Source organism: Danio rerio, chromosome 9 (assembly GCF_049306965.1).
Source record: "Danio rerio strain Tuebingen ecotype United States chromosome 9, GRCz12tu, whole genome shotgun sequence".
NCBI classification, from domain to species: domain Eukaryota; kingdom Metazoa; phylum Chordata; class Actinopteri; order Cypriniformes; family Danionidae; genus Danio; species Danio rerio.
In genome coordinates this window covers 23,797,486-23,815,753 of record NC_133184.1, presented here as the reverse complement: position 1 = coordinate 23,815,753, position 18,268 = coordinate 23,797,486, and the positions used below count along the sequence as shown (strand labels likewise).

The 18,268-nt window shown below is 41.0% G+C and overlaps 2 protein-coding genes across 2 annotated transcripts; both read left to right on the top strand.

Annotated features, from left to right (window-relative positions):
* Positions 1 to 11,077: 11,077 nt before the first annotated feature.
* crygm2d19 (crystallin, gamma M2d19) lies at positions 11,078 to 11,888 on the top strand. Its single transcript, XM_021478899.2, has 3 exons — positions 11,078 to 11,142; positions 11,244 to 11,486; positions 11,572 to 11,888. The coding sequence occupies exons 1-3, from the start codon at positions 11,137 to 11,139 to the stop codon at positions 11,842 to 11,844; spliced, it is 522 nt and encodes a 173-aa protein (XP_021334574.1). The 5' UTR covers positions 11,078 to 11,136; the 3' UTR covers positions 11,845 to 11,888.
* Positions 11,889 to 16,687: 4,799 nt separating this feature from the next.
* Positions 16,688 to 17,668, top strand: crygm2d6 (crystallin, gamma M2d6). The gene is made up of 3 exons (NM_001002138.2): positions 16,688 to 16,762; positions 16,858 to 17,100; positions 17,302 to 17,668. Exons 1-3 carry the CDS (start codon positions 16,751 to 16,753, stop codon positions 17,572 to 17,574), a joined length of 528 nt encoding a protein of 175 aa, NP_001002138.2. The 5' UTR covers positions 16,688 to 16,750; the 3' UTR covers positions 17,575 to 17,668.
* Positions 17,669 to 18,268: the final 600 nt, after the last annotated feature.

The window sequence follows — 18,268 nt, the reverse complement described above, 5'->3', positions numbered from 1 at the left end:
GTAATGACTGCTGCAGTAATTCGCAACAGGTGCTACAATAGCCGTATACACCAAACCCCATACTATGCATTGACTGGGAAGGAGCCTGATCTCTCTAAAATAAGAATATTTGGTTCAGTATGTTACGCATACAAACACGACAAAAAGAAGCTGGATGCTAGATGTGAAAAAGGGATTTTTGTAGGATATGATAAAAACAGCCCTGCATATTTGATTTATTATCCAGACACAGGAAAAGTTCTGAAGCACAGACTTGTGAAATTCATAACAAGATGTGTGGCTGATCATCAGACACAGACAGAAATCACAATGTCAGATGATGATTCTCATAGAGAGAGATATGTATCTCCCCAGTCAACACATAACATTACTACTGAGACGCCAGAAAAGACAACTGAGACAGAGAGTCAGAGTAGTGCTCAAACTGAGAGTGGTGAACAATGCGCACGTTATCCTAAGAGAAATAGGAGAGCCCCACAGTATTTGACAGATTATGTATCTGATGTGGAGAGTGATGATCAGATTCTTACTAATGTTGATTACTGTTACAGAATGTGCGATTTACCACAGACTTTTGAGGAAGCTATGAATTCCAATGAGTCTAAGATGTGGGTTAAGGCCATGGAAGATGAAATTAGCTCACTACAAGAAAACAATACATTTACCCTAACTACACTACCAGAAGGTAAACATGCAGTGGGGGGTAGATGGGTCTACTCTATTAAGAGTAATATAGATGAGACAGAGACATACAAGGCCAGATATGTTGCTAAGGGCTATAGTCAAGTGATGGGTGTAGATTACATAGAGACTTTCTCACCAACAGTAAATATCACATCAATTCGAGCCTTAATGCAAATGGCAGCACAATATGATCTTGAACTTCACCAAATGGATGTGAAAACGGCTTACTTACACGCTCCAATAGATTGTGAGATTTACATGGAGCAGCCGAAAGGATTTGTCAAATCAAACAGAGGTGATAAACTAGTCTGTAAATTGAACAAATTACTGTATGGTTTAAAACAATCAGGAAGAAATTGGAACAAAATGTTACATGTATATCTCACTGAAAATGATTTCATACAGAATCTGGCTGATTACTGTGTGTACAGTAAGCGAAGTGGTAAAGACAGGGTGATCATAATAATCTGGGTAGATGATCTCATCATAGCTGCTAGTGACAACAGTTTACTTAAGGATATGAAAGAAATGCTGACTTCAAAATGAAAGATCTGGGAAAGCTCAAACATTTTCTGGGAATTGATTTTGATCAAAGTAAGGGAACTGTAAGGGTAAACCAGAAAAGATACATATTGCGAATACTGGAGAGATTCAATATGTTAGACTGTAAACCCAGATCAACACCATGTGAGCTGAAATTGGATTACGACAGTGATAGTGATCCTATTGATCCTAGAAGGTATCGTGAGGCAGTAGGTAGTTTGATCTACCTAATGACATGTACTAGACCTGATCTAAGTTGGGTTCTTAGTAAACTATCACAGTATTTGTCCAAACCAAACGAACAGCTCTGGTCTACGGTTAAACATGTTATGAGGTACTTGAGGGGTACAATTGATCAGGAGCTATGTTACAAGAAAAGTGATGAAAAACTTAAACTTGTGGCATATTGTGATGCTGATTTTGCCTCAGATCTAAATGACAGAAGAAGCACAACAGGGTACTGTTTCAGCCTTTCTGCAAATGGTCCTTTGATCTCATGGAAGTCAAAGAAACAGTCCACAGTAGCTCTATCGACATGCGAGGCAGAGTATATGGCACTGACTGTAACTACACAAGAAAGCATGTACCTTGTACAGTTATTGGACAGTATGGAAAATGACTGCATGTATATGCCTGTACAGATTTTTGAGGACAATCAAGGTGCCATTGCACTATCAAAGAATCCAGTGTGCCGTCAAAGATGCAAACATGTGGATGTACGGTATCATTTCATTCGATCGGCACTGAGCGATGGAAAAGTGACTGTTGAGTACTGTCCCACAGAAGACATGGTAGCCGATGTCATGACTAAACCAGTGACAAAGTTTAAGCTGGAAAAATACAAAGGTTTTTTGTTTGGTATGTAAATCGAACATTTGTGTTACTATATACAGTTTGTGTACTGTACAGTATGAGTGCAAGTGGGGGTGTTAGTGTTACTATTGGATGTGCCCTCAGACTGTCATGTCATGTGTTACCTGCTTCCCATATTTGGACATATGCAAATAAATGTATTCCGGTGCAGCAGAAAACCGAGGAGAGACGTGAGTTATTTTACACCCGTGTAATCCGATGGCTCCCTCTGGTGGTCACACGAGGAACGTTCATGAGTGGATTTCACAACAGAACCCTCTCCCTGCGAGCAGCTCCGGAGGCGAGTAATTTGTCGGCGACGGGGTCTTCCGCGCGGTCGGGGGGCCGGCTTGTCCGGTTGTCTCTGATGAAATTCTAGGGTGAGCGTGGGATCGAGGATGTCCCTCGCGTTGATCCAACTTTGTTCCTCTGAACCGTAACCCTCCCAGTCCACCAGATATTGGAGGGCGCCACCCCGACGCCTCGAATCGAGTAATTCTCGAACTCGATAAGCCACCTCGCCCTCTATGGTGATGGGGAGCGCCTGTTCATCGTGTAGTGGTATTTCCTCTCGTGGACCACCAGCGGGTTTCAGCAAGGAAACATGAAATGTGGGAGAAATGCGATAATGATTAGGGAGTTCAAGACGAGATGATACTGGGGTAACTTGACGGATACTTTTAAAAGGACCAACATACCAGGGATTAAGTTTTCTACAGGAATTTCGGTTGCGTAGATCTCTGGTCGATAACCACACCCACTGTCCTGGCATGTATCGATGACCTGTTCGCCGATGCCGGTTGGCTTGCAATTCCTGTCTTCTCACCGCTCTTAATAGGTGTGTGTGAGTTCTGTTCCAGATCTCCTCACTTCTTTGGAACCAATCATCAACTGCAGGCAATGTAGTGGGTTCTCCGGACCATGGAAATAGGGGCGGTTGATATCCGAGAATGCATTTGAATGGGGTTATTCCGGTAGAGGGTTTGACAAGGGAATTTTGTGCATACTTGGCCCCAAAAGAGATAGCGATTCCAATTTGACGGATGCTGATGACAATAGGATCGAAGGAAGCGGGTATTTTCCTGATTTAGTCGTTCGGTCTGTCCATTTGACTCAGGGTGATATCCAGAGGTGAGGCTGACGTTGATATTTAGGTTTTTACAAAAAGCAGCCCATAATCGTGACGTAAATTGGGGTCCCCGATCAGAGACGATATCATCAGGGAGTCCATAAAAGCGAAATACCCAGTTACACATCGCCTCCGCTGTCTCTAGCGCGGTGGGCAGTTTAGGCAGAGGAATGAGACGACATGCCTTAGAGAACCGATCAATGACAGTGAGCACCACCGTGTTGCCCTGAGATACCGGAAGATCGGTTATGAAATCTAGAGCGATATGGGACCAGGGACGTTCAGGAACTGGGAGTGGTTGTAATAATCCGGCTGGTACTTGATGTAAAGATTTTGTGGTCTGGCAAGTGATGCAGTTCTTCACGTAGCCCATGGCATCCTTCCATAACACTGGCCACCAGAAACGGTTGGAAACTAGATTCTTTGTGGCTGTTATACCTGGGTGACCTGCGCTGGGGTTGTCATGCACTTGCTTTAACACCTCCTGTCGAAACTCCGGTGGTACAAATGTCAAACCAGCAGGACAGTTTGCAGGTGGGGGATTGTCGTGATTAAACTGAGTAATCTCCGTGATTAAGTCCCATTGAACGGGAGCCAGTAGTAAATGATCGGGTATAATGGCATCAGCCTGCTCAGCCTCGTTACCCCTCTCCTCCATTCGTGAAAGTGCGTCCGCCTTGGTGTTCTTGCTGCCCGGACGATAAGTTACAGTAAAGTTAAAACGAGTAAAGAACAAAGCCCAGCGAGCCTGTCGGGATTGAGGCGCTTGGCGGTGCGCAAGTACTCAAGATTTTTGTGTTCGGTTAGTACGGTAAATGGAAAAATCGCTCCCTCTAACCAATGTCGCCATTCCTCCAGTGCAAGCTTGATAGCTAGGAGTTCCCTGTTACCGACGTCATAGTTACGTTCTGCACTGTTCAACTTGCGTGAGAAGAAGGCGCATGGATACATCTTCTCGGGGATGCCCGGGCGCTGAGAGAGTACCCCCCCTACTCCTGTGTTGGAGGCGTCCACTTCCACCACAAAAGGTAGTTCGGGATTAGGATGACGTAATACTGGAGCGGAGGTGAATCTCTCCTTTAGCACTGAGAAGGCCTGTATAGCTTCGGGTTGCCAGATTAATTTAGCATGACTGCGTTTAGTCATGGAGGTGAGGGGAGCTGCTAGGGTACTGAAGTTTCTAATAAATCTTCTATAGAAGTTTGCGAAGCCTAGGAAGCGTTGTAGCTGCTTTAAAGTCTGGGTGAGTGGCCACTCTTGCACTGCGGTTACCTTTCTCTCATCCATGGTAACTCCTTCCGCGCTGATATTGTAGCCCAGGAAAGACACACTTGTCAGATGGAACTCACATTTCTCGAATTTTGCATAAAGGTGATGGTGAATAAGCCTCTGTAACACTGCTCTTACATGTTGGATGTGTTCCTCCACAGTATTAGAGTAGATCAGGATGTCGTCTATATAGACAATTACCCATTGATCCAGCATGTCACGGAAGACATCATTCATAAATGCCTGAAAAACGGATGGACTGTTGGCCAACCCGAAGGGCATCACGGTGTATTCATAGTGCCCCCTGGTGGTGGAAAACCCGGTCTTCCACTCGTCTCCCTGCTTTATGCCTATTAGATTATAGGCAAGTCGAGTTTGGTATAGATTTTAGCCTGACGTAGTTGTTCTAGGGCTGCTGGTACCAGAGGAAGGGGATATCGATATTTGACTGTGATCTCATTGAGACCACGATAATCAATGCATGGACGCAGATTACCATCTTTTTTCTTAACGAAAAAGAAGCCGGCCGCCGCCGGTGAAGTAGATGGGCGAATGAATCCTTTTTCTAGTTCCTCCTGGATGTAGGAGTTCATGGCTTCTGACTCGGGCTGAGACAGTAGAAATATTCTTCCCTTGGGAGGTATCGTGCCTGGCAGCAGCTCAATTGCACAGTCATAGGGGCGATGAGGTGGTAAGTGAGTAGCGCTTTGCTGGCTGAACACCTCAGTCAAATCAGAATATACTGTTGGTAATGTGGCAAACTCTTGATCTTGAAGGGACGGTATATTTATTGTCTGGACAGGAAGCTTAGTGATCTCATCAAGGCATTGATGTAAACAAGTTGAGCCCCACTGCAGTATCTGCCCCTTCTGCCAGGAAATGTGAGGGTCGTGCCGGCGCAGCCAGGGTAAACCGAGAATTACAGGATGTCTAGATGGCTGAATTATATAGAAATTGATCCTTTCCTTATGCAGCGCCCCGATTTGTAAATTAAGGGATTTTGTGACATGCTGGATCCTTCCATTTCCAATAGGACGTCCGTCTAGCGCTTCCACTGCAAGCACAGATTCACATGGTAGCAACGTTAACTTATGACGTCTAGCAAATTCCCATGACATAAAATTACCAGCGGCACCTGAATCAATGAGGGCTGTACAATCAATACCCCAATCCGCCTGAGACATGCTTATTCGAATAGTTAAACTTGACATGTTAGAAGATGATAGACTCACCGATCGAGCTGGACGGACCGTGCAATTAATGCGTCGATGCCCAGATTCTCCGCAATATAGACAGAGATGGTTCTGCAATCTGCGTTCACGCTCCTCCGGAGTTAATTGAGTGTAACCGAGTTGCATGCGTTCGTTCTGCGTCGGTTCGAGATCAGGGAGGCGTCGCAGCTGCGGTACTCTGCGTGCTCTGATAAGATTATCCAGTCGGATTGTGATTTTAATCAATTCACCAAGAGTTTTACCCTCTTCGCGACAAACCAGTTCTGACTGTAATTCAGCAGACAGTCCCTTACGAAAAAACAGCTTAAGAGGGTCCTCACCCCAGTTTGTTTGGGCTGCCAGTGTACGAAAGGCGAGTGCATACTCAGCTGCATACTGCAGCCCTGAACAAGTGTCAACAGCTGCTCTCCGGGGCTCTTCCCATCGGCGGGGTGTTCGAACACTGCTCGAAATTGTGTCAGGAAATCCTTAAAGGATATAAAAGTGTTACCCTCCGGCTTCCATATAGCTGTAGCCCATTTCAGGGCTTTTCCAGAAAGCAGAGAGCATACAAAAGCGATTCGGCTGGAATCAGTGGGGTAAAGAAACGGTTGTTGATCAACAAATAATGAACATTGCAGTAAAAATCCCTTACATTTGGAGGGATTGCCGTCAAATTTATCGGGGAAAGCCAATCTGGGATTTACTGCAGACTGTGGCAGGGGATCGAGGGGCATACTGAGGGGCGGCGGAGGAGGAGGAGAAGGAGCGGCCGAGGGGTTAACAGGTGCGACATGTAGCCGCTGTACAGCTTGAACAAGCTCCTCGGTTAAAGTGGTCAGTCGTACCAGTTGTTGTCGATGAAGGGCTAACTGGGCTCCTTGAGTGGATAATTCGGACGATAACTGTAGTAGAGTTGCTGGATATCCTTGCGGCGAAGTTTTCTGTAATGATTCATCAGGCATTTCTGGATCCATTTGCACACTTTAATAACAGTAAGATATCACACGTGGAAACTCACAAACATCAGATAGAATTGGAACTTTCCAGTAGAATAGTCGAAGAGCAGGCGTGGGTCGGGGTTAGGAGAGAGTGATTGTTAACGAGAGACAGGCAGAGATTCGAGGCAGGCGGCCGGCAGAAGGAATCAATATAACTACGCAGTGGTCAGGGCAGGCACCGAGTGAAGGATGTGTGCGTTTATATAGAGAATCTGAAATGGGTTTCAGCTGTATGTAATCAGTCCCAGCCGAGCCTTGGGGAGATTAGAACTCAGGCGATGGCTCCCTCTGGTGGTCACACGAGGAACATTCATGAGTAGATTTCACAACAGGTAGAGTAGCCAATAGCGTTAGAGATAACAAGTAAACCAAGTCCCGCCCCAGGACTGACAAAAATCCAAAATGTTTCGCGCGAGCAGAGAGAAGAACAAGCGAGCGAGCGGAGAGAACTGATCGCGCGCGCGCTGTAGGCATGACCTTGCTCGCGAGAGCGTACATCATGCACAGATGATGATGTGCACGGGCGGGACTTGTTTTCTCGCGCTGGATCAGTTGAGCGCGTGAAGATCCCCTGTGCGCTCGCGAGCTGTAGTTTTCTCGCGTGTAGACCTGTAATCTGCTCACGGTTCACTTCTCCTCGCGCGCAAACATCACCGCTGCGCTCGATTAATATTGGCATTGATTTGCCGCCATAGTTTTTAACGTCAAAAATGAATTGAAGTGAATGAGATCGGAAGTCTTAAGCCAAAAAGATTCAAATGGCAGCGCCCGCTCATCGGCGGAGAATAAGGTGAATAGCCTAGGCAAAGACAATAAAGCTCTCTTTCATATTTTTCTCCTCCAGTTTACTTTCAACATTCTTTCTGAAAGATTCTTTTGTTTCCGTCAAACAGCCCTTTAGTGCTGTCAGGTCACCATCCCTAAATCCCCCTTTTTCTTATTAGGGAGGTATTTAACATCCCCCAAGACTTATTGTAAGGGTAACAGAGCACAATCTTTGTAGTGACAGCAGTGTCAATGCAGAAGTTCAAACAATCAGTTGTGCAATGAGTGACTGCCTCTAATTCCACCCCAAGTGTGTCCTGCACCACACCCCAATCAGTAGTCTCAAAACAGTTTCTCAAAGCAGGAAAGGTGCACATAATAATTGGTTGGCTTTTTTACTAATGGCTTGTATTTTAGTTGAAGATGGATAATAGTGTGATCTGGTTTTCCCAGTGGATGCAGGGGGTGGCACTAAGCATCCTTCACATAACCATACATGATATTAGCATACATACATAATATACATGATGACAATCGTCCAAATTTTCTCATTGTGCAGTCAATACATTGAAAAAAAAAGTCTGACACAGTGAACTCCATTTGGTGGCTAAAGTCATCTGACATGGCAAAAAACTATAAGTGTGTTGAGCTTGAAGCCTGGCAACTGAAAGTGAATCATGTCACATGCAGTGTCAAATAGAGCACTCGATGAGACATATACACATAGATAACAATTATATGTGAGAACTCTCTTGGCATCTAATACAGCGAGAGACTAACCAGGTTTAACACCACATCTTTAAAGCATATGGTCTCCTAACTGTAACAGTCTGGGTTTGCAACCCTATTGTCATTCATTCATTTATTCATTTTCTTTTCGGCTAAGTCTCTTTATTACAGTTTTTCTCGATTGCTTGGATGTAGTTGTCAACTGAAACTCCACATTTTCAAAACAGTTAACACACAGGCCTAAACAGCGGCACTCATGGTCAAAATGCCGCATTTTGCTTGCAAAAGGCACATATCGTGTCAAAACATTTAACATATGCAACAAAAGCTAGTTTTACCTTCAAACTACACAACTTGCAAACAAGTATATGAGCTCTTTCAATTAATCATTACACAATGGACAACAAAATACAGAACTCAAAATGCACCACCATTGCTTGCCATTGTAGCTTATAGCCAATGGCATTTGTTGTCTCTATTTGGGCTGTCAAATTCGCCTTTTTGCAAAGAATTGGATCAAGAATAAGATGTGCTTTGATTGAATATATATTGAATTCATGACATTTTTCAAACTGTGGCTGAAAACTGAAATACTGCATATAAAAAAAACAGACAAAAGTAATAAAATACTGTAAATATTAGAGAAAACACATGTAAACTAATATACAGTCAAATCTATTGGGAGTATAGGACATAGCCATATTGACCTCCTCCATCAATGCTGGCACAGAACAACACAGACCTTCCATCGTTTTTATAAGTTTTGCAGAATGATGGCTAATTGAAGATTTGTGTGAAGGAGTGTCAAACCGGTGCTTCAGTGATTTCATACTGATGTTGGTAGTTTTTAATAGATAGGAATAGATGGATTCTGTTTGGTTACCAAAACTAAAACAATGGAGTTTGGACTGCTTGAATGACATCTGTGTTAACTGTTTGGAAAAATGGTGGGGAAAATGTGTCAACCCAATGAGAAAGGGTTTACACATTTGCAAGACCTGTCCTCTGCTCTGCTGGGATAGTGATAATGAAAATGAAGAGAAACCTAGTTTCTTTAACCAGGTCAAAGCAAACAAGAAAAACTGTAATCCGGGGTCACCACAGAGGAATGAACCGCCAACTTATCCAGCACGTTTTTACGCAGCAGACGTTTTTTCCAGCTACAACCCATCTCTGGGAAACATCCACACACACTCATTCACATTCATACACTATGAACAATTTAGTCTCCCCAATTCACCTGTCCTGCATGTCTTTGGACTGTGGGGGAAACCGGAGCACCGAGGAAACCCAAGCGAATGCAGGGAGAACATGCAAACTCCACACAGAAACGCCAACAGACCCAGCTGAGGCTTGAACCAGTGACCTTGCTGTGAGGCGACAGCACTACCTACTGCGCCACTGCGTTTCCCACCTCTGTTGTTCATATACAAAATGAATTCACCACCTTAAATTTTTACCACACAATTTACCATCTCTGTCTGAACAACTAAACCTGGTGACTCCAAGTTAGCATGAAGGATGTTGTAAGTTAGCCACCTCTTTTGCACAATAAACCCACTACTTTCTGTGTATAACTTTTAGTACATTACCAGAGCAATTGGTTCCTCAGATTGTTTTGCCAGAGTGTTCACATTACCCATCATTACTGAATAAAATGAGGGTTTGTATCTCCATCTCTTCTCTTGATGCATGGCTTTCACTTGCCTGCTCTGTGCCCATGATAGCACGACTGCTCCTCTGAGTAATATCCATGGGTAATTCGCTAAAACATTCCCCTGCAGAGGGAGCAGCAGATATCTGGTGTGAAAAGTTTGCTCCTGCCACACAATAGCATTAAAAGTTCCATATCCATATGATAACTGCTGTCAAACTACTGTGCTCAAAGTTCCATATTCATTACATAGAATAAAATACACAGGCACAAAAACAAACATTAAAGACTACAAGACATTGCGCTGGGGGAACTGCTGCCACACACGCCGGTGCATCTGTATCAGCCTACTCCAGAGGCTCTGGAGGCTTCTACTGTATTCAGGCTGTCCTTGTATTCAATAACTGCTCCGTTGGTTTGACTGATGTTGAACTGGGGTTGTGACATTTTCTGAATCTGCAAGGGAGCAATCTTCCAGGAGGATGAGGGTGAAGACAGACTTCATAAACATTCATGAAAAAAAAAAAAATGTAACCAAACCTATAACCACTTTTAAAGGTCCGGTCTTCTGTTAAAGGTAGATAGAGAAACACTGACGGAGAATAAGAGATCCAACTTTGTTTTAAACAAGTCTGGATAATGAAATAAAGAATCTAGCATGTTTGTTACATGTTTATGACTTGAGAAGGATGGTAACATTTTAAAATGAATTTTAATGTGTTAAACTAAAATGTGTGAGATATGTAACGTTTAGTTCAGTTCCAATTTATGAATAGGCTACATCATTGCTCTTCATTCAAAAGACTGCCATTGATGTCTGATAATAAGTTAAAGTTCATTCACAATTTGTTTATATAACTTTAAAGCATAACATGTAATAATGTATGCATGGTTTAGAAAAAAAAATCGATTCAGTACTAAAAGAAAACAACAATTGTTCTGTTACTACATGATCCTTCATGATAACAAAAAGAATGTTCTGTAAAACATTACCAGCATTTTATGTTACTTATCAGATTCCCAATGTTGTTGATCAGATTCACACGTTCTGACAAATATAAATTGTAAGAAAATGTTTTTTTTTGTACTAACAAATGTGAACACTAAGATCTACATGCCAAGCTTTAGCTAGAATAGCCTCTATGACAACTTGCACAGTCAGGAATTAACTAACAATAGCTACTATGTAGTCTTTAGTCTTGGTCTAGTATAAAGGTACGAGTGGCAGCAGTCAGTAAACAAGCAGAATCAGCTTCAGCTTCTCCTTTGTGGAACAACTGAGGATAGACCACTGCAAACATGAAGGTAAACCTCAATCCACCATTTCTAAACAGTTCACATAGCTGTATTTTTTCCACATATTTTACTTTACCTTAATTAAACTTAAATCTTCACCTTTTTTAAAGGTCACCTTTTTCGAGGACAGGAACTTCCAGGGTCGCTCTTATGAGTGTATGGGTGACTGTGGTGACTTCTCCTCCTACATGAGCCGCTGTCACTCTTGCAGAGTGGACAGTGGTTGCTGGATGATGTACGATCAGCCCAACTACATGGGAAGTGGATATTTCTTCAGGAGGGGAGAGTATGCTGATTACATGTCTATGTTTGGAATGAACAACTGCATCAGGTCCTGCCGTATGATTCCCATGGTAGGTTCAATTTTGAGTTTGTTTAAGATCATGGTGAAGTTATTTAATTGTATTTTAAAAGTAACAGACTTATGTTCCACTACAGCACAGGGGATCCTACAGAATGAGGATCTACGAGAGGGACAACTTCATGGGTCAGATGTACGAGATGATGGATGACTGTGACAACATCATGGACCGTTACCGCATGTCTCACTGCCAGTCCTGCCATGTGATGGACGGCCACTGGCTCTTTTATGACCAGCCTAACTACAGAGGCAGAATGTGGCACTTCGGGCCTGGACAGTACAGGAACTTCAGCAATTATGGTGGCATGAGGTTCATGAGCATGAGGCGTATCATGGACTCCTGGTACTAGTGTTTTAGTGTTTCTATCAATAAAATAACTTCTAGAATGATAAATCATGTGTCTTCAAAATTAATGCCACCATTTTCTTATATTATGCAAACACAAGCTTATACATACAAAGAGATAATTAAAAGTCAGAAACAAGTAGATTGCAACTGGATTGCAATATATCTTGAGGTCACATGACTAGAACTGTTCCTATACTGGGATCCCACCAAAAACAGAGCACACCGTTACTTGCTCTAGTTAAATCTTGCCAGATATTTTTCACGCCATGATTTTCTGCTCAAGCTGAATAATTTGGGCTTGCACAGAAGACATAAATTAGGTAAACCTCACGTCTTCCATGCATTCCACAGCATGTATTCTGCATCAATCATGTAGCACTGTGATAATTCTCCTATATTTGAGCATTTGCAATGACATTGTATATAGCTTGCTTGTGCAAATAGTTAATTGCAAATTTGTTGTGTACCCAGCATTGAAGAGGTGGTCCAGAATGAAATTTTAAGGCTTGGTTGTATTTATAAGTTCCAAAAGCAATGTGTGCTCATGCTTTACTTGAAGAAAATCACTTATTTAATAAATAAATAAATATATATATATATATATATATATATATATATATATATATATATATATATATATATATATATATATATATATATATATATATATCTTACTTTGATTATATGCAGCTACTCAGCTAACAGGAAAACGACAAAAGTCCCGCCCTCAAGATGCTCTGATTGGTCAGCTAACGTAATGTGCTGTGATTAGCGGATTGGCTCCATGTCACCACCTCACGTCCCTACAAGACTGTGCTTTTGCGATGTGTAAATACTGCCAGTCAGAGCAACTGTTAGCAGTGTTAGCTGCTTGAATCAGACAGGAAAATGAAGAGCACACAGCTGAACTTCACGCCTGCTCTCTTAAACAAAATCTGACAAGTGTCTTTCACATATATTTGGGTTATAAGCATGTGTAAGTAAAATTAAAAGTTCTCATGTCTCATAGGCATTTCATGCGCTGCTGAAGATTGTGTGTTAACAGCGGTTTGACTGATAAATATGAATTTGTAGCTAAAATGTTAATGGTGCCAAACAAATAAAAATACTTACAGGTTGTGGCTCACAATTTACAGCTTTGTCGGTTGGAGTAGTTTTTAGCTGAATCCAGCACTGTACTGGGAGATATTCTGGAAGCTGTATTTGTCAAATGGGATATATATAAATTTTATAATTCTCTGGAACATGGTTAAAATTAAATTATTAACACTTCTCTGTCTGTTGTGTCCAATTACAGAAGCCAAATACAGAAACAGAACAACCTCTGTGGAAATAGCAGTGTTTGGACACCATTTTAGCTTTCTCTAATGTACCATTGCAGCACCTTAAATCATTCCCCTTTGCTGGGCAGGGTGTGTGTGTGTGTGTGTGGTGAATGCATGTAACCAGAAGCCCTTGTAATCTCACTGGCCTGGATATATTTTTTTGTAGTCCCCAAACTTTGTTCGTAGTAGGCTTTGCTAAGTTAACGCTGTAAAAGTCAATGTCTCCCTTTGCATTGAACTTTGAGCATTTTACATTCAGAGATGTTGTTTATGTTCACAAAGCTTCATTACACATCAACTAAAGTTTAAAATATGTAGTGGACCACTCCTTTAAGAGAATTTGGTGCCATAATAAAACATGCTCTGCAATATAGAGATGTATGTTTACATACAGTAAAAGCTTTCTATTGTTTGCTTGTACCTTTTTTTGTGAAATTTAAATCCAGAATAACTACAATTGTGGGTCACTTTAGTGTTTAGTAGTTTAACTTAGTTACTAACAGATGTATACATCAGAGAATGGTTTTATTTTGTTGAACTTTTTGGATATTTTGGTGCATACAGGTTAACATTCTGTTCACTAAGTTGCATAGTATTTGCAAATAGTATTTATAGTCTAATAGCTACTATTATCAAGAAGATAATTTCAAACCTTTAATCCTAATTTATTCCTTGTTTTACATTTATACTAGTTTCTCTAATCCTATTTGGTAATTTAACAGATGCTGCACATATGTATGTACAGGGGTTGGACAATGAAACTAAAATACTGGCCAATTTAGTGCTGGAGGTTTTATTAGTAAATTTGTTCAATCTAGTGACCAATCTTAATCAATCTTCACATTCCAGAAGTAAGAACAGACAGTTAAAATTTGAGTACAAGAGTATTAGCACAGATATTTAAAAATATTGCAATACACACAACATTATGGATGACATATCAGTTCAAAAGAGGAAAAATAATTAGTGCGCATATTACTGGCGTATCGGTGACCAACATAGCAAGTCTTTGTGATGTATCAAGAGCCATTGTATCAAGGGTAATGTCAGGATGCCACCAAGATGGACAAACCACATCCAACAAGATTAACTGTGGAAGCAAGAGGAAGCTGCCTAAAAGGGATGTATCCAAAAAAACAAAACCACGGGTGCCCAACTCACCGCAGAATTAAATGTGCACCTCAACTCTCTTGTTTCCACCAAAACTGTTCCACAGGATCAATATACATGGACGGGTTTAGTGCCAATGTGAAATGTCATTTTTAATGGTCACAACAACAAAAACCTTGGGATCTTCAAAAATCTTCAAACTTCACTGTCTTTCCCACACCAGGAGGAGTTACTGTGTGGAAAAGCCCTAAAGAAGCATACCACCCAGACTTTTGCATGCCCAGAGTAAAGCATGAGGGTGGATCAGTGAGGGTTTTTGCTGCAATATCATGGCACTCCCTAAGTGGTTAAAAAAAATTGTGTCCTGAAGACAGTTTTTCAGGATGATAATACACACATAGCAAGACTGGTGACATAGTGGTTTGATGAACTTGAAAGTAAAGTTGAACATCTATGTCCTGCACAGTCACTGAGCCACTTTGGTGTGTCTTGGAGGAGCAGGAAAAGTCAAAAAATATTTTCCTCCACCAGCATCACATGACCTGGTCTATATTCTGCAAGAAAAATGGCTCACAGTACCTCTGGCCACTGTGCAGGATTTGTATCTTTCATTCCCAAAAAGTTGTGCAAAAATAAAAAAAAGTTGTAAAAAATGTACATGTTTATTGCAGTAAATGAGAGATTGTAACGAGGAGACTGACACGGAGGGATCCATTATGCAGTATTTATCAAGCTCTCACTCAATCACACAATATGCACACAAGTGCAAACACACATCAACAGTAGTATTAAAGGTATCAAGGCTGGCGGCAAACAGACACAGAGTGATTACCAGGCATGGGTCAAAGGCAGGCTGCGAGAATCAGAGTCCGTGTATCAGGCTTGGGTCGAGGGCAGGCTGCGAGAATCAGAGTCCGTGTATCAGGCTTGGGTCGAGGGCAGGTAACGAGTATCAGAGTCCGTGTTTCAGGCTTGGGTCGAGGGCAGGCAGAAGGCGAAGCAGAGTCAGAAACGGGCTGGAGTTATACACAAGAGATCAGGCAGGAAATAACACTCAGTAATGCTGGCCAGGGCTAAACAAGACTTCGCACTGACTGAGTGTTTGAGTGAGGCTTATAAGGGGTACGTGGGTCGTTAACCAGATTCAGATCAGGTGTGTGCACAATCAGCGTAAGTGGATGATGTAATGCTAGAAGTCCGAAGATGGCAGCCTCTGCTGGCCAGCGAGGGGAATGACTGGGACCGAGTCGGTGACAGAGATTCAATATTGTTTTTATTTTTATTTACTTATAAATAAAATAATCTTTGAGATACAGAACTATATTTACATTTATAACATGATACTGAAATTATTGGTAGGATTATCCACTTTTAACCAAGTCTCTGTTACAAATAAAATACCCAAAACATGGGAGGTAATAAAGTCAACACAAGAGACTTATTTACAACTGATAGAAAAGCCTTTTCAACACTAAATTAAAATTATTATTACTTATTATTATTACACTATTATTATACAGGTTAGAAATATCTTGATTTCTAGCAGAACCAAAAATTTCATTAACATCATCAATCTAGTCCATCCATATAAAAGTATATCTGAGAGGCAATTTGAGGCTGAACATTCTAAGAAGTTAAACTACATCTCTCCATAGCAGTAGACATATTTGGCCTACCTTCCATTTTACCAAACTTATGAGAATGTGTGCCTTTGGCTAATGTCCCTACACTCAAAAAAATCTTGTTGCCAGTATCCATTTAAATAACGTATGGATTCCCTTATTGCAAAAATCTATGAACAAAATATTGAACACTTGACATAAGATGTCTAAGAAAAGTGTTTTTACACCCCAATGGAATCATCATAATCTCACTGGCCAATCTTATCAGAGCTTCCTCAATTTCATCATTCTGAATAAATGGAGGTAGATAAGATACCATAACACTAGCCATCAGAGCAGCAAGATGTGAAATAATAAGTAATGATCACCATTTGGAAATATACTGTCGCTTATCAACCAATTTACTAAATTTTCCTTTTCAACAAACATCACTATGGTTTTATTCATTCAGAATGGCAATGTAAAGTTTTCAACTGCAACTCTTTCCCCAATTACTAGCAGCATATCTTTGAAAATGACTCTCCGTTCCAGTACACACCTGGTTCTAAATTCTATCTTTACAAATGTATCCATAAATCTGAGACTTTATTCACTGAAAAAAATACCAGAACTTCAAAATAACAAAGGTTTAGAAGAAGTTCCAGGGAAAGTGCTGGCCTAAATATTAAGAGCTAGATACTACGCTTTCTAACAGCTTCTATGCCAACATGCATAGTCAGGAATTGACTAACAATAGATGTCCTTTAGTCTTGGTCTTGGTATAAAAGCACAGGTGTCCACAGTCAGTCAACACAGAAAATCAGTTTCAGCTTCTCCTTTGTGCAATCACCAAGGGTCAGCTAAAGTAACCATGATGGGCAAGGTAAAACTAAAATTTCAATTAACATTCTTAAAAATTAAACCAAAATAAAATGGAGATGGGGAAAAAATAAATCACTAAAAAATAATTATTTTCAGGTCATCTTCTACGAGGACAGAAACTTCCAGGGTCGCTCTTATGAGTGTATGGGAGACTGTGGTGACTTCTCCTCCTACATGAATCGTTGTCACTCTTGCAGAGTGGAGAGCGGCTGCTGGATGATGTACGACCAAACCAACTACATGGGAAGTGGATATTTCTTCAGGAGGGGAGAGTATGCTGATTACATGTCTATGTTTGGAATGAACAACTGCATCAGGTCTTGTCGTATGATCCCCATGGTGAGCTCCATAAGCGTTTTGAATTTTGGGGGGAAATTAACTAATTGTCTCAATTTAATTGTTTATATTTATGATCAACATCAGTGTTGGGTTATTTAGTGAACAATGGGTTACCATGATAAGGATTAAAATCCACTGTTCTAGATTTACATGTTGTTTTGTCCAGTCTAGTAAACTTAACTTGTTATATATATCTTACAGTACAGAGGATCCTACAGAATGAGGATCTACGAGAGGGACAACTTCATGGGTCAGATGTACGAGATGATGGATGACTGTGACAACATCATGAACCGTTACCGCATGTCTCACTGCCAGTCCTGTCATGTGATGGATGGCCACTGGCTCTTTTATGACCAGCCCAACTACAGAGGCAGGATGTGGCACTTCGGGCCTGGGCAGTACAGGAACTTCAGCAATTATGGTGGCATGAGGTTCATGAGCATGAGGCGCATCATGGACTCTTGGTACTAGAATTTATTTGAATAAAAATACTTCTCTAAGATATTAAACATTGTCTTGAATATAATTAATGCCACTAACAATAAAAACAATATCCACAAATACACTCAAGTGAAGTGAATTGTTAAATAAAATACATGTCATTTAAAAAATGCTCTCCCAATCAGAGATCAGCTGTAACATTAAGTTTAATCTATTTTATTTTAAAGTGCAAGTGAAATAAAAATAATAATGACAAAATTGGGTTCTAGTATCAATACTTTAGCCTCAAGGTTATCTATAATCAGTGTGCACCAAAACAATGACAAGATTAGTAATCAGAAGTTTGCAGTTTGTCAATTTCATCAAAAAGGATTAACACATTTTTTATGATCTTTCTTCAGCTTAACATGAAATCTTCTGACCAATCAAATATATTCCACCTCTACAGGACACAAAGGCAGCTGGCATTGATCATTTATTTATATGTAACCAAGCATTGTTCAAAGAGGTTAATTTCTTAATAGTCAGTTCTTAATATCGATATGGGGCCCATTTTTTTTTGGAATAAGAGTAACTACTGTTCTTTGGCAACTCAGGTGCAACATGCCTTCTGACAAGCTGTCGCTGAGTACCTCAAGAAGATGCTCTCCTAGTTCTGGCCTAAAAGCCTTTTAGAAATCTTCACACTTTGCAGGGCCTAGTAAAGTTTTTCAATGGTCAAAAG